General features: G+C 59.0%; 1 protein-coding gene across 1 annotated transcript in view; it reads left to right on the top strand.

The window, feature by feature from the left end:
* Nucleotides 1-13,235: 13,235 nt before the first annotated feature.
* The window catches only part of Gramd4 (GRAM domain containing 4), a 68,692-nt gene continuing 54,447 nt past the window's right edge, over nucleotides 13,236-27,480 (top strand). Inside the window, exon 1 of the mRNA XM_042697983.1 lies at nucleotides 13,236-13,317. Coding sequence (XP_042553917.1) covers nucleotides 13,289-13,317 — 29 coding nt within the window. The 5' untranslated portion in view covers nucleotides 13,236-13,288. The remainder of the gene's footprint in view (nucleotides 13,318-27,480) is intronic.

Here is a 27,480-nt window from a genome sequence, read left to right as displayed (position 1 = left end):
TCTTTCTTTCTTTCTTTCTTTCTTTCTTTCTTTCTTTCTTTTTTTCTCTTTCTTTCTTTCTTTCTTTTTTTCCCTCTCCTCTCTCTCTCTCTCACACACACACACAAGATGGCAAGGGTTCTCTGTCATTGTGTGTCTCATACATTCCATCAGTTTTGCTCCAAGTTGCTGTTCCTATCTGAATACAATCGGAACACATTTTATTGATGTAAACTTCACTTGGGCGTGGGGAACAGTAAAATCACTTGGTGTAAGACAATCAGACATGTATGGTGCTTGTAGCCTTCCCCAGGCCATCTGCCTGTATTGATCATTTTTGTGTGGCCCCCAGAATGACATTATAAACATCCAAATGGCCCTGGGCCCAGAAGAGGTTCCCCACCACCACTGCCAGGTCGGGAGTTTCCAACTGGCAAGTCCCATGGGGAAGTGTGTGTGTGTGTGTGTGTGTGTGTGTGTGTGTGTGTGTGTGTGTGTGTGTGTGTGTGTGTGTGCGCGCGCATGTGTGAGAGAGGGGGGGAGGGAGAGGAAGAGGAGGAAAGCCCATCCCCTGACTGTGACTGGGCCAGGACTCAGACTTCACCCCCCCAAGTAGGGGTCCAGGGACTAGAAGGCAGGGAGAATACCCATGCCCAGGGTGGAAAGCTCTACATTGGGGTGTGAAAGAGCTCAGAAAGAGGGGAGCTGAAGAACCACTTTTGCAATCAGGCTTTAAATAGGGTGGGTTGGGCTTAAATAAACAACATTTAAATGCAGTGAATGGGTTCAGGTGTGGGCATGCTTTGCTGGAACCAGACACCTGCAGGCTTCCAAGGTAACCGCAAGGACTACCCAGCATGCATCATTTCCTGGTCCAGTGGACCAAAGTAGGTAACAGAATGTCTGCACAAGGCCAAAAGCCAAAGGGAATCTACTCACAGCCCAAACCCCAAACAGAGCTGTGCTGAGGAGCACCCACAAGAAGAAAAGAAAGAAAGTAGGGAGGGGATTAAGATAGATCCAGGGAGATAGGGGCCAGGGAGATCCCTTCTGCACTGAACATCACCCAGTGTGTGTTGATTTTCTGGACTTCACTGAAACTCACGCACAGGCTCCGCGTACTTCCTCCTCTCACGCATGCACAAGTCCACGGTTTTAAATGAGGGAGGGAGATTGGAATGAAAAGACAGGCTGCAACTTGTTGGGGCACAGCAGGGTGGTCCCGTTGTATCCAAGGGACAGAAGTGGGTGTGTTGGGGGAGCACGCTTGCCCAGCACGCTCCAGGCCCTGCTCCCGACCCGAGTCACTCAAAGCCAACCCTTACAGTGACCCACATCAGCTGCTGGGATGCGTGTGTGGAGCTCAGGGGTGGAGCTCACTGCGTCCACGTGCACGGGCCCGTTTCCTGTGGGTTCTGCCGGGCGCTGACCCCATCTGCCCAGGTGCTTGGAGAAAGGGGAGTGAGCCCCAGAGACAGGACGGGAGGCACCCGGGGCTCAGGGGAGAATGAGGCAGCTGGGTGGTGGCCTCCCCCAGCACCACCGGAGGGAGTGGTGGCCACCGTCCTGCTCCAATGCTCTGTCTGAAATGGCTTCCACTAGAGATACCTCCTCCTTTCCCCCACGCCAGGGCTCCCTCATCCCCACTGGCTTCAGGGGCTCCTCCCTTAGGAGAGACTAGGAACAACCCAAGTCAATCTTACACCAGGACACCTGGGAACAAGGACTCCATGAGATGTTTGTTGTACTTAGAATGGCTTACACTACGGCAGAAGCCTGGAATCCTAGCTACTCAGCAAGCTGAGCCCCTTGAGGCTCATCTCCAATTAACCAGCAGCTAGGCCCTGCGTTCAAGCCCCCCCTTCCCTTACTGGCACAAAAAAGAGTCAGAATTGTTTGTTGAAATTTGAAACTCTGAGTTTCTGATGTTGAGTATGAATTCAATATTTTGTTTTGTTTATTTTGTGGAGGACCAGGATCTAAATAAATACTAGAATCAATTCCTCACATACTCAGTATATATGATTGGACCAGGCATTTAAACTCTTGCTGGGCTGGTGCTGTACCACTTGAGCCATTCCTCTAGCCTGACTTTTTGCTGGCTACTTTGGGATGGAAATAACTGTCTTTTCTGACTTTTCTGCCCAGGCTGGCTTTGAACCATTATTTCCCTGATCTCAGCCTCTTGAGTAGCGGGATTACAGGTGTGATGGATTAGTCAAGTTGTAATTCTGCTCCCCTGGGCTTCATAGGAAGAAACCCTGGCAAGCAGAGCTCTGTCTTCTCCACACCACCCACCCGCCCCCAATTTGGTGGGGTTTAACTCATGGAAAAATCTTGAAAGTTAAAACATGGAACCCAAACTCCCAGAGACTTACATTAATTAAGATGTTAATAGAAGCAAGAGGGTGAAGGGAATTCAGATCCCAATCAGCCTTCCCTGAAAGACCACAGCTAAGCTTATGACAAAAACCAGAAAATATGTTCCTGCTAAAAAGGTGCCAAACCCCACCCAAACACAGATGGTACTATGTCACCTCTGCCAAGGAACGGATGGCAGCCTGATCCCTCCCCAGACTTGCTCCCTTCCAGTAACCGGAGATGTCCGCACCTGACCCACCAGCACCCATTCCTGGAGAGCTTTGCTCCAGGATCCTGGGGAGCTTGAACTTCAGGAAGGTTCTGGAAGGCTCCAGATTGCTCGACTGACAGGCTTGGGGCTGGAGCTTCATCAAGGGCTCTGCTCTGGCATCTGCTGTTGTCCACCTTGTGACCCCCCCCCCCCGCCCCCCAGCAGCAGTGAGAGCAGGCACACAGGCTCCATCTCTGGGCTGCACTGGCCCCTAGTGGCCAGTTGCAGTGCTGCCCCTGACCGTGGGTTTGCCGCACTGCCTGTGCCCTGGGCATGTGCCCACTCTTGGACCTCTGGGCTGTAGCCACCCTGAGAGAGCCCCTCCTTTGCGGTACCCGCTGCGTGACCCCCTTCCCGCTGCCTGCCTCCTGGGGCTAAGGATGTGTGCTGGCTGCATCAGCCCGAGGACTGTGGGCAGGGCCCGGCCACACGCCTGCAGGGTGCCGCTGTGGCGTTTGAACAAGGCCACCAGAGGAGGGGCAGCCCCAGGTGTGGACAGACAGACAGGGGGCTTCCTGAGGGGGGTAAAAAGGGAGCCCGGAGCTCGGAGCGCCACAGCCCGGGTGCAGGGGCCGGGCAGCCGCATTTCTTCACCGTTACCATTGCGGTGGTCACTGGCAGCCCTGTCTGACCACCGTCACCAAGCCAGGCTGGGGAGGCCGGCTCTACTGTCTTCCGTGTCAAGAATAGATTTTCTAGGAGATTCTGCCGAGGTCAGGGGAGACCCAGAGAATATAAAGAAGGTGCAAGTCCTGAGTGCGTCTTCTGAGAAGATGAAAAGATGTAAAAGGGACCCCAGCTCGAGGCTCAAGAAGCCTGGGACCCAATCCTAGTGCTCTGCCTTCCCTCGGGGAGCCCCACCCAGGTGACAAGGGAAGGGCGGGGGGCCATTCGCCGTGAAGGGCCAGGCTCCCGCATCAGCCGCTGAAAATTGCCCCTTTGTGTCAGCAGTCAGCATCACAAATGGAATGTACACACACACACACACACTTTCACAGCACTTAGGCCCCGAGCCCAGCACCCTGGGTGGAGGGACACAGGGACGTGTTAGGAACAGAGCACAGGCCTGCTGGATCCCGTCATCCCACTCAGTGTTGGGGGAGGGAGGGGGAGGGTTGCTGGCTGGGAAACAGAAGGACAGAAGGCCTCATCCTCCCAGGATGCCCAGGAAGGACACGAGACAAAGTCCAGGGGGTGTCAGGCCTTCCCTGAGCCCCGAGCCGCTGGCCACTCTGTGCTCACATGCAGAGTCCTTTGAAGGGGTCCCAGTCTCAGTCTGCCCAGGAACCTTCGGCCTTTCGGTGGTCAGATGAGGGAGAGGACGAGAGGGTGCCAAGCCCAACCCTCCCCGCCCCCCCCTCCCCCCACAGTGAGAAGGACTAGCCCTGATAAACCGCTCCTGCCCAAGGGACAGGGAGAAGAGGCCGGCTCTGGAAGCTGCAGGGAGGCCGTCTGCCGGGGCAGCAGCCTACACACATAGGCCGCCCCATCACCACTGGCTCCAGCCTTGGCAGCAGGAGCGCCCAGGCCCACGGCCCTGCTGGCAGCGAAGCCGTCACCCGGGCAGGAGCAGTGAGTCAGGCTCTGCAGGAATGCGTTGAGCATGCTGCGATCTGCAGCTCCCCCGAAGCCCCAGCCCCTTCCCTGATCAAAAGAGAAGATGGATGAGGACACCGTGAATAGGCCCGAGCTGCCCCGCTGGGCCCCGGGGAAGGGGTTTGTGCTGTGGGTGCCTAGCAAGCCAAGACACTCCGATCTGAGTTGACACCCGTGGCATGCTGCCACATGCTCTACAGGGGCGTGGGGGCCATCAGCCTCCATCAGCACCTCATTCAGGTCCCGCAAGCAATGTCTGCTAAACCTGGCCAGTTGGTTTCTTTGCAGGATGCAGGGTGCATGTGCTTCCCTGTGCATACCATCTGGACCCTTATGAACATCAATATTAAAAGGCTAAAAGACAGAAGATCTTTAAAAGAGGAGGAGAGAGACCAAGCATTGCTGGCTCACACCTGTAATTCTAGCTACTCAGAAGGCTGAGATCTGAGGATCATGATTTGAAGTCAGACTGGGAATAAGAGTCCATGAGACTCTTATCTCTAACAAAACTACTCAGAAAAGGTTGGAAGTGGCACTGTGGCTCAAGTGGTAGAGTGCTAGCCTTGAGCACAAAGAGGCTTGGGGCAGCACCCAGGCCCCGAGCTCAAGCCCCAGGGCTGGCAAAAAAAAAAAAAAAGGAGTCTGTGTTTTAAAATACTGAGCAGATTTACTGGGCACCAGTGGCTTGTACTTGTATTCCTAGCTACTCAGGAAGAGTAGCTAGGAGGATCAAAATTTGAAACCAGCCTGGGCAGACAAATTTGTAAAATTCTTCTTTTTTCTTTTCTTGGGGGGGGGGTGGTCATGGGGCTTGAACTCTGGGCTTGGGCGTTATCCCTGCACTCTTCAGCTCAAGGTAAGCACTCTACTGCTTGAGCCACAGCACCACTTCCAGGTTTCTAGTGGTTTATTGGAGATAAAGAGTCTCACGGACTTTCCTGCCCGGGCTGGCTTTGAACCATGATCCTCAGATCTCATCCTCCTGAGTTAGCTAGGATTACAGGTGTGAGCCACCAGTGCCTGGCTTGAAATTCTTTTCTCATATTAACCACCAAAAGGCCAGAAATGGTGATGTGGTTCAAGTAGTAGAATGGCAGCCTCAAACAAAAAAAAAGTGAAATAAGAGTGAGAAATGAAGCCCTGGGTTCAAGCCCCAGTTCTGGCATAAAAACAACAACAAAAACAAAAAACATCAATGTGAGAATGAAAATCCTCCGCAGGGAGAATCAGTGAACTGGAGAAGAGTTGAGTCAACCCTGGAAAGAAAAGGAGGCAATAAGCCGGGCGCTGGTGGCTCACGCCTGTAATCCTAGCTACTCAGGAGGCTGAGATCTGAGGATCGCGGTTCAAAGCCAGCCCGGGCAGGAGAGACCGTGAGACTCCTATCTCCAATAAAACCACCAGAAAACCGGAAGTGGCGCTGTAGCTCAAGTGGTAGAGCGCTCGCCTTGAGCTGAAGAGCTGAGGGACAGCGCCCAGGCCCAGAGTTCAAGCACCATGACCGACAAAAAAAGAAAAAAGAAAAGGAGGCAATAGATACGAGAGGAGGAGCAGGAGGACAGAGTGAGAGAGGAAGTGTTTCCACGTGGGATTTCGAGGACCCTAGTCCTACAGAGTGAGGCACTACTGGGGGGAAGGGAAAGGGTGCAGGGCTGTTCCAGACACAGAGAACGCCACGTACCAAGGCCAGAGGCACACAGCCCCGCCTGCATGCAACCTCTGCTTTGTGCTTGTCTTTGTAGGGCAGTACTAGGGCACTCTGACCCTACCTAAGAAACTAGTATTGTGAGGATCCAACACAACCGGGTGGCCACTGAGGCTGCCTGGCCAGTTCATTGCACCCCACCTCCTGCGCTACCACCCCCCACCCCTCCCCCAGCCCATGTGGCCCAAGGAGATCTAAACCCAGTTCCCATGCCTCAGGGATGGGCATGTGACCAGCCAAGTCAGCCGCAGCCATTGAGGCCCACTTCAGAAACTGTGGTTAAACTGTTGGGCAGGGCTGGGAAGGTGGCTCAGTGGTACAGTGCTTGTCTCACATGCCTGAAGCCCTGGGTTCAATTCCTCAGCACCACATACACAGAAAAGGCCAGGAGTGGCACTGGGGTTCAAGAGGTAGAGCGCTAACCTTTAGCAAAAGAAGCTCAGGGACAGTGCCCAGGACCTGAGTTCAAGCCTCAGGACTGGCCAAAAAAACAAAACTACTGGGCAAAGGCAAGTTCTGGTCCTGCTGGGCTGGGGCTGCTCTGCCAGGGGTCAGTGCTGGTCTGGATCTCCCTGGAGATAAACCAACACAAGGAAGGGGCAAGCTCTCCTGGCAGCTTCGTGCGTGTGCTGGTCTGAGATGGTTCTGAGGTCCGACAGAACGCCTAGTCTACCCACAAAGCAACAGGAAGCCTGGAGGCTGGCGCTCAGGACGGCCTGGCCCCTGGGGTCAGGGAGGCGGCCCTTGGAGGAAGAGCTGAGCTGGTCCCCACGGCGGTGTCACGGTTCGCGGGGCGAGGGTGTGCCGGGCAGGCTGGGAGGTGCTGGCTGTCCTCCGGAAGCCTCCACTGGCTGGCTGCAGAGCAGGGTCCCTGCCCAGGCAGGCCCGGGCTTCCCGCGCAGCTCGCAGCACAACCCCTGACAGCCTCGGGACTCGGCAGGAGCCGAGACCCGAAAAGGCGTGACATCTCAGAAGCGTTGTGTGGGATGCAGGCCATCCCCCAAGGTCTTACATCACAGTTCATGTCCGTGTTGGAGCCCCCCACCGCAGGATACACTGCCGTAGGCAGGGGCAGCGTTGGGAGGTCACCGGGCCTGTCCATCCCTCCAGGGACTATCCCTGAGATTGACACCTGGTAGGTGCAATGCCCAGGCCACCAGACCAAATGTGCACAGGGCTCTGGTCTCTGCACCGCAGCAAAGCCCCTTCCAGTCTGCAGCCCCAGCTGACAGAGCCCAGGTGGTATGCAGACTCCAGCCCAGTGTGGGGGGGACGCGGGGGCGGGGGGGGCCCTGCCACGCCTGGGTGTTTGGGGCAGCCACATCCAAGTGTCTCCAGCTGTGGCCACTAGAGGGCACTGCCTTGCCAGGGGGCAGAGCTGCGGACAGCTACACAGTCTTGCCAGAGCTGTCAGTGTGGCCAAGGCACCACGCCATAGGTCAGCTCAGGACCAATGGCAGATAGCAGGGCGCGAGGCCCACCCTGCAAACCCCGTCCAGGAAAGGATACAGGAGGAGGGCAGGGTGGGCATCAGGAGATGCCTGGAGGGCTTGGGCCGTGGAGGGCCGGGGGAGGATGGGGTGGGACGGGGGGGGGGGGGGTTGGGGTCTCTGTGGAGGTTCTTGTAGGAGTCATGGGGGATTCTGAGGGACCTTCAGAGTGGATCTTTGGGGCTGTGAGAAACAGGAAGTCTGGGTTGAGCTTGGAGGGCACTCTGCAGGCGGGGGGGGGGGGACCCTGGTCACGAGAGCAACTTCAGAGATTCTGTGGCGTCTCAGGGGACCTTGATGAGCCTGAGGACTTGGAGGGGAGCATCTGGCAGAGAGCCCGGTGGTGCTGTGGCTGTGGCGTGGGCCTGTGGCGCCGGCTCCGCGCCCCGCCCCCATCCGTGAGGGGAAGGCTCCGGGCTTTCTTGGGTCCCTGTGGGGGTGGGGAGAGCCCATGACAAGCCCATTGTTTGTGGCCCCTTGACTCTGCTCAGGACAGGCCCTCTCTAAGGGGACCCCCCTCCCTCCAGGGGTCAGGGGCCTGCACGGGGAGCCCCCCGTGAGCTTCCTGGTGGAAGGAGAGCTGCCCCATGAACTTCCTGCCGTGATCCTGGCTGGGTAACACTGGGAGCATGGGTCACATGACCGCTGACCCATGGAAGGTGGCTAGGGCCATCAGGACCTGAATCCATTTAATTGTAATGAGTTGTAATTTCAATGTAAATGTAAACAGGACTGCGGGGTAGTGGCTGCTACACTGGACGTGGCAGACTTTGCATGTCAATCATATTTGGTTTCAAAGCTGCTGGTCCCCATCTGGAGGCCCCTCATTCATGGGTGATGTCTCCCATCTGTAGGTACCCCATTTCACATTCTCTCTCTTCCAGGGGTTAGGATGCTTGGATGGCTGTGGCCCTCCATCCCATAATCTACTAGAGTATGCAAATTGGTGCTCAAATTCTGTCACTTCTTCATTCATTGGCTGAAGTATCATTAAAAATAAAAAACAACAACTTATCAGCCAGGTGTGGGTAGCTCACACCTGTAATCCTAGCTATTCAGGAGACTGAGATCTGAGGATCATCGTTCAAACCTAACTCAGGCAAACAGTCTGTGAGACTCGTATCTTCAAATACACATCAAAATGTCAGAAGTGGAGCTGTGGCTCAAGCAGTAGAGTGCTACCCTTGAGTGAAAAACGCTCAGGGACAGCACTCAGGCCCTGAGTTCAAGCCCCTATACTGACCCACACACACAAAATCAAGTATCTCTTCAGCCACAATGTCATCCTGACTTAGAGTTCATATAGGAACAAGAGGAAATTTATTTATTTATTTTAGTTTCATTGATTTCAAAGTAATGAGCTGCCTACCTCATGTCCTGTAATGATTTTTTTCCATTTCCTGGAATTCATTTCAATAAATATCATTCTATATGATCAGAGGCACAGAGACATTGCGCCCTCCTGTTCCTTCCATAGGTGAAATGTGATTTTTTCAGTGTCATGTGGGATTAACCTGCTCTGCTGTCCTACCTTCCTTCCCAGGAGGCGCCTGTGGTCTCTGGCCCTGCTGAGCTCCCCCAGGACCCTTCCTTCATGGCTCCTCACTGGCGATGACAGGAGGCTGCGCCCTCGCCCAGAGCTGGCCTCGTCTGTGGGGATCAGAGCACGGCTATGCTGCCGTGTGCACTGTGCCTGTGCTGGCCCTCAGCCCCAGGCATTTTTGTTGGCTGGAGCAGGCATGCGTGTTTTAAAATGAGCCCACCTAAGTCCACACTGCGACTTCCTACTCAATTTCAGGATCTATTATGGTTCGAGCATGGAGTGTCTCCCACAGGCTCCTGAGTTGGGAGTTCCCTTGCCAGCTGATGGGTTCTGACCGGATCCTGTGGGTTCTGGCTTCTTCCGTGGATTTGTTCCGTGATGGGTCCATGACCTGTTGGCAACGCTGGGAAATGGAGCTGTGGGAAGCGGAGGAAGCAGGACCTGGGGAAAGGGAGTCTTTGCAAATGGTATGTGCCCCGGACACCACCCATGACGTTGCTTCCTGTCCTGTCTGCCATGACATGAACTGTGACCACCATCTGCTGGCCTCAGGCCTGCAGCAGTGGAGCCAGCTGACGGAGGACTGGGACCTCTGCGGTGGACCCAGGTGACCCGATCCTCCTGAGGTTGTCTTCTCCTTCCCCTCCTTCCTCTCCCCCTCCCTGCTTCCTTCCCCTCTTCTTCCTCCAGTGACACCCCTGCGCCTGACCTGCCCCAGGTCCCTTCTCACTCGGGGCGTTGCTCTCTGCCCTCCCCCCCCCCCCCGCTCACCTGTCCCCCAGGGGGCCCAGCGAGGGGCACCTGTTACCCTGCCCCTGGCCTCCTCTCTCTCTTTCATGCCCTCTGTGGCCCTCAAGTCCAGTTCTGAACATGTCAGCCCGCAGGCCAGGCCACCTTGACTTCACATGTGGTCGGCTCACATATGGGCTTCTGCCCTACAAAATATTTTGGGGGCCACATATATATATATCCATACATACATTTTTTTTTGTCAGTCACGAGGCTTGAACTCTGGGCCTGGGCACTGCCCTTCAGCTCTTCAGCTCAAGGCTAGTGCTCTACCCCCTGAACCACAGCACCACTTCCAGGTTTCTGAGTGGTTTATTGGAGATAAGAGTTTCACAGACTTTCCTGCCTGGGCTGACTTTGAACCTTGATCCTCAGATCTCAGCCTCCTGAGTAGCTAAGATGACAGGCGTGAGCCACCATGGGGACCATATTGTTGTGTACCGGCTTCTGCATGGTTTCAGAGCGAATGGGCAGCCAAAGGAAAGGTGGCTGCCCACCACCCTGGCAAGCAGGGAAAGCTTGTCAAGGTCATTCTGCAGGAAGACTGCAGAGCCTTGACTAGAATCAGGCCAGAAGTCTGTCCTCAAGAAGCACGAAGGCAGGGCTGCAAAGGAGGGAGGCTCTGCCGTGTGGCCCTGGCAGGGCCCAGTGGTGCCAGTACCCATAAGGGCCCCCAAGTGCTGGCCTAGGGGTGGGGTGGGAGTGGACTGGGGGGGGGGGAGGTGCCCTCTGGCCTCTGTTCTGCACTGCCACCTGTGACCAAGAGGTGGCGCATGCATCCGGCTGAGAAATCAGAACCCAAGGTGGTGTTGCAATCTTCTATGGAAGGCCTGTTGTCAGCGCCACTCACCCCTCTTCCCAGGCAGAGGAAGCCTGTTGAGAACCTGCATTCCAGCAGGGCCTAACATGCAGGGGTGCAGTCTCCAGGGCAGGGTGGGGCTCCTCCATACCTCACATCTCTCCATACGATGCCCAATCCAACACAGATGCCCCTAAGTGCCTGACTCATTTCTGAAGTGTGATATAACCTGTGCCGTGGTGTACTGGACCGGAGCGGGTCCACGTTTCCCTGAAAAGTGGCTGCTGAATGGCGGGACTTTTCACCTTCCATGGCATTTTTATTCCCCCCCTCCCCCGTCCAGGGGCTTGAGCTCAGGGCCTGCACACTATCCCTGAGCTGCTTTTGCTCAAGGAGAGGGCTCTACCACTTGAGCCACAGCGCCACTTCCGGCTTTTTCTGTTTATGTGGTGCTGAGGATCCGACCCAGGGCCTCATGCATGTGAGACAAGCACTCTACCATTGAGCCACCTTCCCAGCCCTCATGACATTTTTAGACGAAGAAGTGTCAGGTCTGTCAGGGGCAGCCCGCTTACGGTGGATGGATGGGGTGTGCCTACCTCCTGGGCCGCAGCCTGGACGGCAGGCACGGGCTCCTGTGCCTTCCCCCCCAGGGAAGCCGTGTGGCATCGGCTTGCCCACAGGCTGCCAGCCATCTCCTGGGGGGAGGCAGAGGTTGAGACACAGTCCCAGCCGGGGCAAAAGTACTTGCAGACTGTGAAACTGAGGCTCCAAGGGTTACATGTGTATCTGAGGACTCTCAGCACCTCCTGAGCATACAGTGTGGCTGGAGGTCCTGGCCTTTCCTGGGCAGGGCCCTCGAGGCTCACGCCCTGGAGCAGCAGTCAGAACACCCTGGACCAGAGGCCCAGGGAGACAGCTGATCCCCAAGAGAGACGCCCAAGGGCCGAGGGCCAGTGCCAGCATCCAAGATGGTGAACAGCCAGCGTCCAGGTCCAAAGGTGGGGCATCCAGCCAGTGGGGGCGAAGGTGCTCTGGCCCAAGGCCAAGGTGAATGGGAAAGCCCCAGGGCAGTGGCTCTGGCTGGAAGTGACCTGTGGGCAGGTTAGCATTCTGTGTGTGTGTGCATGTATATGTGTGCGTGTGTGCATGCATGGGTATATGAGCATGCATGTGCATGTGTGTACTGAAACTTACTTGAACTTGGGGCCTAGGCACTGTCCCTTAGACCCACCCACTGTCCCACAGACCCACCCCACCCTTCCATCAGGATCCCACTCCTGCCAAAACCAGCAGGAAGCCACTCCTAAGGACAGAGCCCTCCCCAGGCCCCACCTCTGGGCTTGTCTGTGGATTAAGTGGGTAACATGGGACTTTTGGGTCCCCTATCGGGGAGGGATGCACATGTGAATGCTCAGCCTTTCTTCAGGGCTGGCTGGTTTGATGGGACCATCGGGAAAAAGGACAAAAACCAAACACACACCAGGGGCAGGGGCAGGGGGAACAGGGCGGGGGCAGGGGCAGGGGCAGGGGCAGGGGCAGGGGGAACGGGGCGGGGGCAGGGGGAACGGGGCGGCGGGGCCTCCCCAGTGCTCTGGGTGTGTGGGGGTGGGGTGGGAGCCTTTCTGGGGGTGACAGGACACTTTGTGGAGCCGGTGGCTTTGACACTGGCGGGCAGGCTGGGTGGGGTAGGGCAGGGATGCACCCTGGGAGGACAGGGCCAGGGCCACGTCCCCGAGGCCCGATAGCTGAGCCCATGTCTCAGGAAGACAAGTCTCATTTCCCGGGAGGATGGGGACAGGTAGGGAAGCTCAGCCTAGGCGAGGCTGGGGAGGCTGAGGGGTTGGGCGTAAATGTTGTAAGGCAAATAAAACAGGTAGAGAACTCCACGCGGGATTCAGGCAGGAAGAGAAGGTTATTTTATCTCACCAAACTGGCACATGGCGGGAGGGGCCCTGCACCCCCCGGCCGGGACTTACCGAGGCCCCGATGGGAGGGGTGAGGCCAGGTGGGGAAGGTGGCCACACTGGATCCTGAAGAGGCCTCAGGGCCTGGGACCCCCGTTCAGGTGGGAGGCACGGCCGGGGGTGCCGGTTACCTGGGTAACTGGGACCTGGGCGGCTGCGGACCAGGCCGGGCCGCCGGGGGGGGGGGGGGGGGGGGGCCGGGGCGCGGGCCTCCCAGCTCCCGGGCTTCCCTCGGGGAGCCCCGCCCCGGGTGTCGGGGAGCCCCGCCCCGGGTGTCGGCCCAGGCCGGGCCACTGCGGCGCGCGCCCCTGCGCGGCTGTGTCCGTGGCGTCCGTGGCCGTGACTGGCGGGAGGCCGCGCGTGCGCGTGGGAGCCGGCGGAGGGCCCCGCGTGGGCCACCCAAACAAAGGCGGCGCCGCGTGACCGGCGGAGCGGGCGCGTCCCCGCGTGGAGGCGGGAGAGGCAGGCGCGCCCCCGCGCGGAGGCTCGGGGCGGAGCCTGAGGACGCGGGGCGGAGCCGGGAGGCGGAGGGGCGGAGCCTGAGGACGCGGGGCGGGGCCCGGCGGCGCGGGGCGGGGCGGCGGCTGCGCAGGCCGGGCCCGGGGCCGCGCAGACTCCGCGCAGCGGGACGCGAGCGCGCGACCTGGCGCCGCCGCCTCCGCGCTCGTGGCCGGGACCCGCGGGGCCGCCTCCTCCCCGCTCCCCGGCGCCGCTGGGCTCCCGGGCGGGCGGCAGGTGCAGCGCAGCCGGGCCGGGGCCGGCGACCGAGGCGTCGCGGCGGCGGGTGGATGAGAGCTGGCCCCGATCTCCGCGCCGGGTAAGCGACGCGCGCGGACGCACGCGTGGACCGCGGCGGCACTCGCCGCGCTCCGTCCCCGGGGCCGGCGGCGCCCACTCGACGCGCTCTCCGGGCTCCTCCCGCCAGCGCCCGGCCCGGAGCGGGGACCCTCGGCGTGGCCCCGGGCGCGCGTCTCGGCCGTCCCCGCCCGGCCTGGGTACGGCGGGGCGAGAAGAAAGACAGCCCCGGGCGCAGGGCTCCGGGCGCAGGGCTCCGGCCGGGTGCGCGGCCGTCGGCCCGGGGGGTCAGCGGGGCCAGACCGCCGGGTGGGCAGAGCAGCCCCGCGCAGCGCGGCCCCGCCGCCCGGCCCCGGGGGCGCAGGGGAGGAGGAGGGCCCCGGGACCGGGCCACCCCCAGATGGCCTGGCCAGAACTTGTGGCGCTTGCGCCTTCCCCGCACCCCACTTTTCTGTCTGCGCCTCTCCTTTTGTTTGGATGTTACCTGGGGTGGGGTGGCACCTGGCTGGAGCCTAGGCCTGTGTGTGTATGTGAGTGTGCGCACGCGTGTGTGTTGGGGGGGGTACAGCAAGAGCGGGGAGCCAGTGTGGCAGCCCCCAGCCTGAAGTCCTCACCTGTCTGGAACAGGACCAGCAAGCACACCTGGCGGCCAGCGGAGATGCAGCCAGCCTGGTCTGGGCCCGGTGTGCCTGGCCTTGCTTCTGGCCCTGGCAGGGACAGTAGCTGTGGGACCCCAGGGCCCGAGATCTGAGTAGGACCCCCAGAGACCCATCCACCTGCACGGTGTTGACAGTCCTGTGGTTCTAGGGGCAGGAGGAATCCCGTTCAGGAGGGATGTTTGCAGGATTGCCTTCTTGTGGGTTGGGAGGGAATTCTGAGATCTGAGCTCAGAGTCTCCCATCCTCGGAGCCCAGCCCAGCCCGGCTCAGCAGTGGGGTTCCCCTCGGGGCTGGGCCTGGAGGAGAATCTGGGTGACTGTTCTCTTGGGGCTAAGAGTAGAAGGCAGTAGGAGACCATGTTGTGACCTTGGCAGGGCCCCGAGCCTCTGGTGCCTCAATTTCCTCCACTCGGAAGGGAGGGGACAGCTAGGAGAATGAATGAGGTGATGTGCCCACCTGGAAGGCTGGGCACACCCTGGTCAGGAGTCTGTGTAGGCTGGCCAGGCCAGGGTGTCCTTTGCCTCCCAGCTGGCTGTGGCTGACCTGTGGCACTGGGTGAAGACCTCCTGTGACTTCCTGCCTGCTTTTGCACCTGTCTCTGGTGTTGCCTGGTGATCTGTGGGTGGTCTCTGTCCCATGCTGTTAAGAGAACGAATCCCTGAGATGTTAGCCATGACACAGCCTAGGGGTCTCAGGATGCCAGGCCCCTCGGTGACGGCTGTCTGGCCCTCTCCCTTACCTTGGCTGTGTTGGTGACCCAGGGCCTGTGAGCCCCGGTGGTCCTCCCAGTGCGGGACTCATGGGGGTTTGTGGACTTGATCCTGGTGGCTAGGAGGTGGGGGGCTGGGGTCTCATGCTCTGTGGCTATCGTGGCCCTGGCTCTGCCCTCAGCTACCCTCCTCAGTGTCGGGGTGTATGGCTGTCCCATCTGTTCCCATGAGGTCTGGTGTGCACTAGAAAGCCACTTCCTGGAAAGGGCAGGGGACCCTGTGTGGTTGAGGTCTGTTTGCACAGTCCTGGGCACCTGCTTATCCTGTGCCTCTACTGAGGCGGGGGGGGGGGGGGGGTGTCCTTCCTCAAGGAAGAACCAAGTGGTTTTCCCCCCTCTCCCTCTGTGACGTGGTACCTGTGGAAGCAGAGTGAGGCCGGGGGCAGCTGGGTCACCAGCGTCAGCTCCTGTGGCCTCTGCTGTCCTTCTGTTTGCACCTCAAAAGTTGGCATGAGAGTCAGAATCTTTCTTCCAGTTTTGCCATACAGTAGAGCAGACTAGAGCCACGGCTCACGCCTGTAATCCTAACCACTCAGGAGGCTGAGATCTGAGGATATGGTCCCAAGTCAGCCCAGACAGTCTTATGTGAAGAGTCTTATCTGAAGTTAATCACCAAAAAGCCCGAAGTGGAGCTGTGGCTGGGGTGATAGAGTGGTAGGTAGCCTTGATCGTGCCCAGGCCCTGCGTTCAAGCCCCGGAACTGGCTAAAAAACAAACCAAGTCAAAAACAAAAAAGAAACCCCAGTGCTGGGGCTGATGAAGCGTGTTACCGGAGTCTGTGAGGTGTGTTAGCAGCTGAGCCAGGGCTGAGCAGCCCCCATGGAGTTCTCATGGTAAGGAGAGTTTGGGACGACGTTGCCAGCATTCTAGACATGCCAGCCTGGCCCATCACATCTCCCTTTCTGTGGACTAGAGATCCGAGGGGCTGATGTTCTGTAGTGTGGTCTGTGCCACCCTGAGGATCCGTGGAGCCCCTTCCCACTCCCTTCATTTTCACCGGGGCATTTTCTTCCGGAAGGTGGATCCACTGAGCCTCTAAGGGCTGGGCGTCCATGCCACAGTTGCGTGGCTCCTGCTGGAGGCTCATCTCTGCTGGCTGTCCTTGGATGGGGAGCTGGGTACGTTCCCCTTCTCTGAGCCTCTGGGTTCTGGCGGTGTTAGTGTGTATGCACGTGGAGGGGACTTCTGCTAGGTGGCCACGGAGGGGCAGCGGCCAGGAAGGGATATGCTGTAGTCACAGCTTTGTGGCTGGAGCGCCTGTCTCTTGAGTTGCTGCCTCCTTCCCCGATGGCGGGCATGGGGCCGGCCCTGTGAGCGGTCAGACAGACTGGTGGCCTCTGCTGACCATGCGGGGAGGAGTGGCGGAGCATGCTGTGCTGAGAGGAATTAATAATGAATGGACCAGATAAGCCGGGGCCTGTGGGCTGGACGCAGCCAGGAGCAGGTAAATGTAGACGTGCGGCCCCAGAGGCACTTTCTTCTTCTCTGGCCCGGGACACCAGGTTCCAGGTGGCCAGTTCTCCTGAGAGCTCGCCGGTGCCATGGTGGTTCAGGCTGCTCTCTCCTTCGCTTTGCATGGCATGCTGGGAAGAGCCTGGAAAACACTGCTTATGGTGGGGTGAAAGTCCAAGTGCTCCACCGCCGCCGCCAGGAGGAGGTGTGGGCTGACCAGCTGACGGAGGCCTGGATACCTGCAGGTGGTTGTCCTGCCCAGCCCTGGTGGGTGGGGCTCAAGGCACCTGCACCTGATGGGAGCCTTGGGGGAGGGGGCGGGGGAAATGACCTCGTCTGGGACCCGTGTGCAGACTGCGCAGACTGCGCAGACCCAGAACTGGAGACCAGGCTTCCCCTAATTAGAGAAGCCGTGTTCTCTTCCCCTGGGGGTTTGCGTGTGGCCTGAGCGGGTGTTTGGGCTGTAAGTCACTGCTAATGACATTCAACATCTGAAGGCCATTGTAAAGACTGTTGGCATTTAAGTTATGACCAGGGTTGTGATTACGCTTAAGCTCTGTGATTAGAGTTCCCTGCAGTTACACAGGAAGTATTGGCCTATCAAAAAAAAAAAAAAAAACCTAATTGTGGTAATAGAATCTGTGCACCACACATACTGTGTGCCTTTCACAGATTGTCTCCAGAGTCTTAAAAGCACATATGTCTTCATTCTTCCTATGAGGAAACTGAGGCACAGAGGATGAGGCCAGCTTGTCCAAGTGCCTGGTTAGTTCTCTAGCAGGCCTGGGATTCAAACTCAGCCAGGGCTATAAGCTACAACGCTCCTATTCTCCCCTGACAACCATCTTTCTGTAAAGTTCAGCAGAGTTGCTGGGGTTTGTGAACAAAGTGGAAGCAGTCGGGTTAGGGGAGGTGTGCCATCCCTTTACACTTGTGTGCAGTGGATGTGTTCTTGCAGGCCCTGGGCCACTCGAGCGCTTTACTGGGCTTCCTTCCACCTTTGGGGCTCTCCCAGGCATGCCGGGTGCCTGGTACTGCCTGGCTTGGCCTTAGGCCGGGGTGGGGGTGTTGTTAGGTGGAGGATCTTTGTTGTGTTGTGTTTTTACTTATATTTATTTTTGGACTTGAGAGCTAGATGCTGTCTCTGAGCTTTTAAGCTCAAGTCTAGTGCTCTACCACTTGTGCCACAGCTCCACTTGCAGCTTTTTGACCATTACTTGGAGATAAGAGTCTCACAGACTTTCTGCCTAGGCTGGCTTTGAATCCTCAGCTCTCAGCCTCCTTGAGTAGTAGCTGGGATTACAGGTGTGAGCCACTGGGTGCCTGGCCTTGTGTTTTTACTTTTGCAGGATGGTTAGCCTCTTGGGGCCTCCATTCTGTGGACGAGGGCTTGGTCTAGAGTATGGTAGCCAAGGTCTGAGAGCTGCCCCCTGCGCTGTGGCCACAGAGTCTGCCTCTTCCTACGGAAGTCTGTGGTGGATGGGTGGGGAGACCTAGCCCCTGATGCCTTGGTTTCGTGTGTGTGTGTGTGTGTGTGTGTGTGTGTGTGTGTGTGTGTGTGAGCGCGTGTGTGCGTGCATGCCTTGTCTGGAGTTGAGTCGGCTGACTCAGTGAGGGCTTCCAGGATGCTGCCTGTCACCCACCACTGTGTTGCAGCCATCTGAGAGGGGCAGAGGGGGACCGTGGGACTGTGCCTGTCCCTCGGGAACCTGAGAGAAACAGAATGTGCCTGGAGGCTGTGGTGACATGTCACATGGGAGGCTCAGAGGACCCTGGGCTGGCCTGGTTGGAGTCAGCTGAGATCAGGGGTCAGGCAGCTGTGTCTTCCTGTGCTCCTTCCTGCCGGCGGGGCTGTCTGGGGTGGGCACCGGGTCCGGCGTGGCGTGCAGGCATGATGTGGCATCCCACGGGCGTTGGGGAACTCTGGTGCCTGGATTGGGTTCATTGCCCTGTGAACACACAGATCCATGCAGGCACGCGTGGAGGTGCTCACAGGCGAGTTCCACGTCCACCCGCATCCACGCTCTGCCAGGCCAGGGCTTGAGATACCATGTGGCACACCCCACACCAAGATCTGGGTTTCTGAGCCCGGGGTCTTGGAGAAGCGGGTGGTGCTACAGCCTATCCCAGGCCAGAGCAGTGCGACAGAGAAACAAATCAGATGGGCTTGCGTCCCCCGCCCTTTGTGGCCCCCCTACCCCCGTGTGGCTCCCTCGGCTGCCAGTTTAGAAAAAAAATGTCTTTTCTCTCAAAGTGTACTGCTTAGAAGTTTCTTCTTTGGCCTGGTGGCTTGGCTCTCACCGAGGAAAAGAGGAACTGATTTGGGGTAAGGCAGGGTTTTTGAAATGTAAGGTTTTGTCTTAACTGGTTTTTTTCAAGATAGAATTAAGATGCATCTCACACTGTTCAACAAAGAGGAGGGAGCTGGTACACTTTGAAATTACTTGTGCACTGTTCATCTTATTTCTAAGTCACCTTTTGTAAATATAGTCTACGCTATTCAAACTAGCCAATCATGTGCAGATTGTGAACCTGAGCCAGCCAATCTGAGCAAAGGGGTGGGGCTTGCTGCACTAGGGCTACATAGGGTGGGCCGCAGCCTGCCTGCTCTGTGTGCTTGCCTGCCAGGTTTTTGGCTGGTGGTGCACCCTATTTCAAAAGCTAACTTGCCTTGTGGAGACAGTTCTTTATTCTCATGTCTATCCTTTGTGACTCAAGTGGTTCTTTTATTTTTGGTCCATCGTGGGGCTTGAACTCAAGGCCTGGGTGCTGTCCCTTAGCTCTTCAGCTCAAGGTGAGCACTCTACTGCCTGAGCCACAGCGCCACTTCTGGATTTCTGGTGGTTCATTGGAGATAAGAGTCTCAAGGCCTTCTTTGCCCGGGCTGGCTTTGAACTGTGATCCTCCGATCTCAGCCTCCTGAGTAACTAGGATTACAAGCGTGAGCCACTGGCGCCCGGAGACTCCAGGGGTTCTCGGAGATCGTGTTTATAACATTAGTCAGCACCATTATTCAACATCAATTATTCGATGTTAGTCATTCGGTGTCAGTGTCCTGCCTGGGAGCCGCATGGGCATCTGTGGCAGCGCTTCGCTGCAGGCATGCCTCTCTCTGCCTCAGGTGCCGGTCTCCTGTCATGCCCGGACAGAGACCGTGGGCCTGGGGAGAGCCTGTGACCTCCCTGAATGGTTCTGAGGCAGGAGGTAGGGGCAAGGGGAGGAGGCTGGGAACCGGGGAAGGACTTCCCTGCTGCACTGGCCAGCCTGACTTCCAGGGGGCACAGAGTGGGGGCACCCCCTTTGAGATTTGAGGATGAGGCCATCTTTGAACCAACTCGGTTGGCTGGTCTCATCAGGCCGGCCCGGGCAAGGCCTTCCCAGGATGCTTTGGTACTCTGAGCCTCTGGGCTCGGATCCTGGCTGGGTCTGTCTCCTCTGGGCCTCAGAACTTGCCACCGTAGCAGGGGCAGCCATCTACTGAGCTGGGCAGGCTCACCTGTTGCCTTTCTGGGAAATGCTGTGTGCGCCCGGAATACTTTCCAGGCTGGACGGGAAGTGGGACCTGGGCAGACACTCCAACCCTGCTGACTAGGGCTCTGTGTCTCAGCTGTTTCTATACAGCGGCTCAGCGGGGTCCAGCGCCCTGGCCTGGGAGCAGGGGCCGGAGCGGGCCTCTGGGGGTGTTCAGGCAGTGGTTGGCTAGCCAGGAATTGTGCAGGTGGGATCTGAGCCAGGCGGAGTGGAGCTGGGTGCATGGAACCTGGAGGCCAGGCGGGCATCCCCTGTGCGAGGCTGGGGAGCAGGGCGGGTGTGGGCCTGGGCTCTTGTTTGCTGCTTGATATGAAAGTGATATGCCCTGGGGGTGCCGTAGCAGGTGACGCTGCCCAGGTGCTGGAGTGGCATGTGGACTGCACTGTGTTCATGCCTGGGGTCCCCCTGCTGGCACCCCAGAGAGGGCCGGGTGCACAGGCCTCCCCGGCATGTGGGGGAGGGGCGTGTTGCCATACGCTGGGCTGGTGTGGCCCGCTTCAAGCAGGGTTTTCAGGATCAGCCTGTGATGCTGTGAGAGTGAGGACAGGAGCCCCTGTACAGGGGCTGGCGTCGGGGCGTCCAGGCTGGCTGAGGCCTCGGCCGCTTGCTTGCCTTCCTGGTGTCACTCAGGCTGGTGTGGGGCCTGCGAGGCCCGCTTCCATCCCACATCCTAGAGCCTGGCCCACAGTGTTTGTTCCCAGCTTCTGGGGGCGCAGAGCCCACCAGTGCTGTGGAGACAGGGCTGGCAGGGTCTCCTGAAGGCTCCGGCCTCCCTCCACTCCCACGTTCCCCAGCCCGTGGGGAGTCTCAGCAAGCCGGTGGGGCCGGCCAGGAGCTGCTGAGAGCAGGGCCTGGGCTCTTGTGCCTGGGGGTGGAGGAGCTTGGGCTCTTGTGTCTCGGGGTGGGTGGAGGGGCGTGGTCTCTTGTGCCTGGGGGTGGAGGGGCGTGGGCTCTTGTGCCTGGGGGTGGGAGGAGGGGCGTGGTCTCTTGTGCCTGGGGGTGGGAGGAGGGGCGTGGTCTCTTGTGCCTGGGGGTGGAGGGGCGTGGGCTCTTGTGCTTGGGTGTGGAGGGGCGTGGGCTCTTGTGCCTGGGTGTGGAGGTGCGTGGGCTCTTGTGCCTGGGGGTGGAGGTGGAGGGGCGTGAGCTCTTGTGTCTGGGGGTGGAGGGGTGTGGGCTCTTGTGCCTGGGGGTGGGAGGAGGGGCGTGGTCTCTTGTGCCTGGGGGTGGGAGGAGGGGCGTGGGCTCTTGTGCCTGGGGGTGGGAGGAGGGGCGTGGTCTCTTGTGCCTGGGGGTGGGAGGAGGGGCGTGGGCTCTTGTGCCTGGGTGTGGAGGTGCGTGGGCTCTTGTGCCTGGGGGTGGAGGTGGAGGGGCGTGAGCTCTTGTGTCTGGGGGTGGAGGGGTGTGGGCTCTTGTGCCTGGGGGGTGGAGGGGTGTGAACTCTTGTACCTGGGGGTGGAAGGGGGGGGTGTGAGTTCTTATGCCTGGGGGTGGGAGGGGTGTGAGCAAGGTCTCTGTGAGGGCTGCCCAGGGCTGCCCTTCTGAGTGGCCCTTCCTTGGTTGAGGCCAGTGAGGGCCCTTTCCACCCATACCTGGCCCAGGGCTGCCTGCTGGGGGTTGTGCTGCTTAGGTCTCCCTCTGCCGCAGGTGCCCTGTCCAGGCACAGGCTGTGTTTGGCCCTCCCCGCTCTGTACGCTGACACCCGTAGCCTGCTCCTCCTGTGATGGTCAGGCCATCCATCACAGGGGGCACTGACCTGGAGAGGCTCTGTCTGCCTGTGTGGTTGCTGGGTTTAGGGCTGGATTGTGTCTGAGGACCCGGCTTCCCAGAGTGTCCACCTGCTGACCATGTGTGGGCATGTGGAGCAGGTACCCAGCTTCCCAGAGTGTCCACCTGCTGACCATGTGTGGGCACGCGGGATGGGGTGCCCAGCTTCCCAGAGTGTCCGTCTGCTGACCACCTGTGGGCATGTGGAGCAGGTGTTTGGACTCTCAGAGTGTCCACCTGCTGACCACATGTGGGCATGCGGGATGGGGTGCCCAGCTTCCTAGAGTGTCCACCTGCTGACCACATGTGGGCATGTGGGATGGGGTGCCCAGCTTCCCAGAGTGTCCGTCTGCTGACCACCTGTGGGCATGTGGAGCAGGTGTTTGGCTTCCCAGAGTGTCCACCTGCTGACCGTGTGTGCGCACGCTGAGCGCAGTGCCCACCTGCCTGCCTACCTGCTTGCTTGGGAAAGCAGCCCCAGGTGACATTGGCTGGACCAGCGAGGACTCATCCTCTCCTGCACTACAGCCTGGGGAGGGCGCTGGTGCTTGGCTCGTGGGGCCTGAGGACGGGAGTCACAGCTCAGCAAGGTTTCCTTTCGTCATGGTCCATGAGCGTGGACATTTGGCATTCAAAATTTTGAAGCCACTGAGTGCTGGGGGCTCACGCCTGTAATCTTGGCTACTCGGGAGGCTGAGATCTGAGGATCGCAGCTCAAAGCCTTCTCCCAGAGGAAGAAGAATCTGTGAAACTCATCCTTAGCAAAAAGCCAGACTGGCATAGTAACGCACTAGCCTCAAGTAGGAGAACGGTCAAGGACAGTACCCAGGCCTTAAATAAGTAAAATAAAATTCTGAAGCAAGCTGAGTTGCTAAAAAGGACTTACATAGGTTGGGCATGATGGTGCACGCCTGCAATCCCAGCATTGTGGAGAATGAAGCAGGAGAAATCAGAGTTCAAGGACAGCCTGGGTTGGACAGCGAGACCCCTGTAATCCTAGCAGGGTGGGCAGCACCCCTTGGGTGGAGGAGCTCTCAGCTGAGCCGACATCACTGCTGGGCTGTGGTGAGCCAGGGCCCCTGGGAGGGGACTCTCAGCTGGGCAGCCTGTGATCTCTGCTGGGAACTGCGTGGGTCATTCCCCAAGATGGCATCTGAGACGTGAGCCCGCGAGGCCTGCGTGTGTGGGCAGGTGGGGGAAGCCACAGAAAGGCCAGCTGTCGGGATGGACACTCATGCGCCCTCTGGCACTCGTCTGGGGTCTCACGTGGGCTTCTGCGGCGTAGTTCCTCTTCTGTTGACTGAGGAGAGCGGCAGAGTGCCTGCGAGGCCCCCGGCAGCCGGCGAGTGCGTGGGGTGGGTCCTCGGGGCTTGGCCTGGAGGAACACAGGGCTGGCCCGCCTCACCATCCCTGGACCAGAAGGAAGGTGACATTTTGCTGAACAGCCGTTGCTGGAGTGTGTAGGGGGAGGTGTGAATCACTCCACAAGCACGCCACCAGAAGGTTTAAATACGGTGAGCAGAAGAGAAAGAAGGTGGGGTGGGGAGAGGGGGCAGGGTGTGGACCCCCAGGGCTGACCTTCGCTGATGGCCGTGGCTGACCCTGAGGGCCCACTGCCCTCAGGTGGGGGGGCACAGGAGTGTCTTGGCGGGGGAGGCTGCTGTGTGGAGAGGAAGTGAGCGATGAGTCACTCACGGTAGCCCCAGGGCGGAGCCGTGGGAGATGGCACTGAGGCTGACCCCCTCTTCCCTGAGGTGCTCACTCTCCTCCCCTTACTGGTGTCCAGAGGCGCAGGGGCAGGGGGCCAGGCCTGGTCTGGGAGGGACAAGGAAGGTTGGGTGGAGGTGGAGCGGGTGGCTTTTACCATCTCATTGGAGCTGCCTGAGCAGCTCCAAGCTGGGCATCTAGAATTTTGAGTCTCAGGTCGGGCCAGCCTGGGAAATCGGCCCCACAGACCTCTCTGCTGCTGGCGAGGGTGTCTGGGGGCCACACAGAGTCCTGCCTGTGACCCATGAGGGAAGCAGGCCACAGCTGCAGTGCTGGTCCTGGGCCCTGCATGCCACGTAATGAGGGCAGCAGTGCCCAGGGCCAGTGTCTTGTTCACATTGTCGTCTGGGGAGGGGCGTACCAGGCTGCTAGAGAGGCAGGAAAAAGAGGAGCAGGCCTCCGGCCAACCGCTCTAAGCTCTTGAAAGGCCCCTGCAGCCATTAGTTGGCTGTGCACTTGAGAAGTGTCCATCCAGAGTGGGGGCTGGGTGGCCGTCCCCTCACAGCTGAGGCCGCCTGCCCTGCCTTCCTCAGGCCTCCTGCCCAGTCCTGCTCCCGTGCCCTGCCTCCTCCCCCAGCCTCCTCCAGGGTCCCTTGGGCCAGGTCTTGATGGTCCCAAAAGGTTTGGGGAGGCTGAGCGGGCCCGTGGGCCAGGCCAGGCTGGAGCTAAGCCCTCCCGCTCCGGGCCAGGGGGGAGAGCTGGGTCTGGGCTCATGACAGCCCTTGGCCTCCAGAGCAAGGTGTGACAGCAGGATGCTCTTGGGCTCTTGACACTGCAGGTTGCGGGGCTAAGCAGGTGCCGGGCAGCACGGGCGGCAGGACAGCACCAGGCTGCGCTGGGGCAGGCCACCTGCCACCGGGCTCACAGAACCACAGGACGTTTTCCTGGGCCCAGACCTCCCCAGAGTCCTGGCAGGCAGTTGCCCCCTAGAAGTTACGGAGCATCCTTCAAGCACACCTGCCCTTGTGCCTGGGGGGTCCATGCTGCCAGAGGGGGTCCTGGGTCCTGGGGTCCATGCTGCCACAGGGGGTCCTGGGTCCTGGGGTCCATGCTGCCAGAGGGGGTCCTGGGTCCTGGGGTCCATGCTGTCACAGGGGGTCCTGGGTCCTGGGGTCTCACTGTCACAGGGGGTCCTGGGTCCTGGGGTCCATGCTGTCACAGGGGGTCCTGGGTCCTGGGGTCCATGCTGTCACAGGGGGTCCTGGGTCCTGGGGTCCATGCTGTCACAGGGGGTCCTGGGTCCTGGGGTCCATGCTGCCAGAGGGGGTCCTGGGTCCTGGGGTCTCACTGTCACAGGGGGTCCTGGGTCCTGGGGTCCATGCTGTCACAGGAGGTCCTGGGTCCTGGGGTCCATGCTGCCAGAGGGGATCCTGGGTCCTGGGGTCCATGCTGTCACAGGAGGTCCTGGGTCCTGGGGTCCATGCTGTCACAGGGGGTCCTGGGTCCTGGGGTCTATGCTGCCAGAGGGGGTCCTGGGTCCTGGGGTCTCACTGTCACAGGGGGTCCTGGGTCCTGGGGTCTCACTGTCACAGGGGGTCCTGGGTCCTGGGGTCCATGCTGTCACAGGGGGTCCTGGGTCCTGGGGTCTCACTGTCACAGGGGGTCCTGGGTCCTGGGGTCCATGCTGCCACAGGGGGTCCTGGGTCCTGGGGTCTCACTGTCACAGGGGGTCCTGGGTCCTGGGGTCCATTCTGTCACAGAGGGTCCTGGGTCCTGGGGTCCATGCTGCCACAGGGGGTCCTGGGTCCTGGGGTCTCATGTCAGACGGGGTCCTGGAACCTCATGAGTCAGGGGATGTCAGTGGGGTGGGGTCTGGGTATCTCTGCTTATTGTAGTAGAGTGGTCTTGTAGGGCTGGACTGCCTGAGGTTGTCTCAAGAGGAAGGAGGGAGCGGTTCCATTATCTGAACTCCTGCTGGGCCCAGGGTAGGAGGTGGCTGGACTCCCCCACCCCCCCCCTGTCACGTGGCCCCTCGGGAGCTGGCAGATCCTGGCTGTGCTCCTTGGGCCCCCATCACCCCTCAGCCCCACGGTGGTTTATGGCCTTCAAGGCCTCAGTGTGTCTTCACCCCTTCTTGTGGCTTTGGGGTGCACCGTAGCTCTTCGCGGCCCACCTCACAGCCCTGCCGAGGGCCCCTGCACCCTCTGCCTGTGCCCTCTGACCAGTCTTGGTCACTCTGCTGACCAGGGGCCTGGGTGGGCCAGGATGGCCAGCAGGGAGAAGGTCCTGTCTCTGGTGTGACCAGGCCAGGGCTGCTGCCAGGTGAGTCTTGATGGGCACCTTTGCTGGTGGCTATGATACCTGCCATGTCTTGGTGAGGGCCGGAGTCAATTGAGTGCCGGCTGCCACGGGAGAAAGGCTGGGCGCGGTGAGCAGCGGGCAGGCAGGCCTCATAGTGGGTGAGGGAGCCCAGAGCAGCCCATGGAGCTGCTGCCCTCCCTGCCTGCAGCGGGGGTCTGCCTGGAGACCCCCAGGCCCCCGCTACCTTAAATTCTCTTATCAGGGACTTAGGAAAGTTACCGCTGCTCTGTGTTGGCAATTGGGGTTTGTTGGTTTAGACCCTGATCTATTCAAGCCAGTCCAAGGGGATGCTGACAGCAACTCTTCGTTTCCTTGGAGAGGCCTGTGCCTCCCTCCCCACTCCCCCTGTGGTTGCTAGGGACAGTCAGAAAGGAGATGGCGTTGAGGGCACATTGGGTCCAGAACCATCCAAGAACCGCCCCCCCCCCCCTCCCCAGTCCTAAGCTCTCGGCACCACAGCACGGCTGAGCAGCCAGTGCAGGCCACCTGACCCAAGCCTGTCCCCAGGGCCTGGCTCGGCCGCCAGGACCCAGGCAGGCCCTCTAGCAGGTGGGCTGTCCTCTCAGCCGGATGGACCTTCTCCACCCCCTGGCTGACTTCATTGACAAGTATTGTTTCTTTAAGTTAGGCGAGGTTGTATTTTTTAACAATTGGGTACCTAATTGGAGGATTAAAAATAGTCCAGTGTGAGTGGGAAGGCTTGCTGTGCTGATTCACAAGGCAAGCACTCAGTGCTTCTCCGGGTGGGGTTCATTCACATGGGGACTGCCCGGGGCAGAGGCTGTGTGCAGTGGCCTGGGCGGTCAGGTGCTGGGTGTTCTTGGGTCCAGGAAGAGCCCCTACCTCCAAGCCAGACTTCCTCCCAGGGGCTATGAGTTCTGATGCTCCCAGAGATGGGCATGTGCCCTGCCCTGTAGTTGTCTTTTTTTTTTTTTTTTGGTTGGTCGTGGGGCCTGAACTCTGGGCTTGGACGCTGTCCCTCAGCTCTTCAGCTCAAGGCTAGCGCTCTACCACTGGAGCCACAGCACCACAGCACCACTTCCGGCTTTTTCTGCTTATGTGGTGCTGAGGAATTGAACCCAGGGCCTCATGCATGCAAGGCGAGCACTCTACCACTGAGCCACCTTCCCAGCCCTGTAGTTGTCTTTTGGAAGCTGTAGTGCCAGGTATTTTGGTGGCTAGTGGGCCCTTCCAGGGTGTGGCGGGCCCGGAGGAGGGGCTGTAGGCTTTCTAAGCTGAGGCCAGTTTCTATATGTAAGAGTTGCCTGTGTTACATTGGGTGTGAAGAATTTTGGCAATGAAAGGAGCCTATTGTGACCTATTTATAAAGTATTTCTGCATCAAGTCCATGAATATTTTGTCCTAAATCCTGTGTAATTAGAAGATAGAAGCTCTCTTCCGTGCTTATTTTCCCCCAATGTAACCTAAATTAGAACTATCTCCATGTGGGTTTGCAAAAAAGAAAAAAAAAGGCATTTGAACAAATATATGAAGGGAATTGATTCTATCCACTCTGTTTCCAGAGTCTGAGAATAATGATTACTGAAGTTAACATGTTAGCATTCTTAACTCCATTGCTTCCTTTTTGTAAACATTTTTAGTGGAGAAGGAAATCTCAGCGAAACGTCATAAATTCCAGCATGGAGGTCCACAGAGCCATGACTGAATTCTCCTGCTCCTTTCTCCCCGACCACCCCAGGGAAGCTTGCTTTAGATTGCTTGCCTCCTGCCAGGAGAGGCAGGTATGCAGGCCTGCCTTTCTGAGCTGTGGCTGGGACAGGTGGAGGTGAATCTGTGCTGTTTTGAGTGATAGGATTATCTGACAGCCTCTCTGGGGGCCTCGACTGCTCTTTATGGGTAGACCTGACTAAGCATAGCCCTCTCTGTCTGCTTCATAAGTTTTGTTGTCGTTGTTTTTTAATGTGCTGGTACAAGAGATTGA

Source organism: Dipodomys spectabilis, unplaced genomic scaffold, assembly GCF_019054845.1.
Source record: "Dipodomys spectabilis isolate Male_0828 unplaced genomic scaffold, ASM1905484v1 ptg000230l, whole genome shotgun sequence".
Lineage (NCBI taxonomy): Eukaryota > Metazoa > Chordata > Mammalia > Rodentia > Heteromyidae > Dipodomys > Dipodomys spectabilis.
The sequence above is the reverse complement of the archived record's forward strand: the minus strand, read 5'-3'. Positions and strand labels throughout refer to the sequence as shown.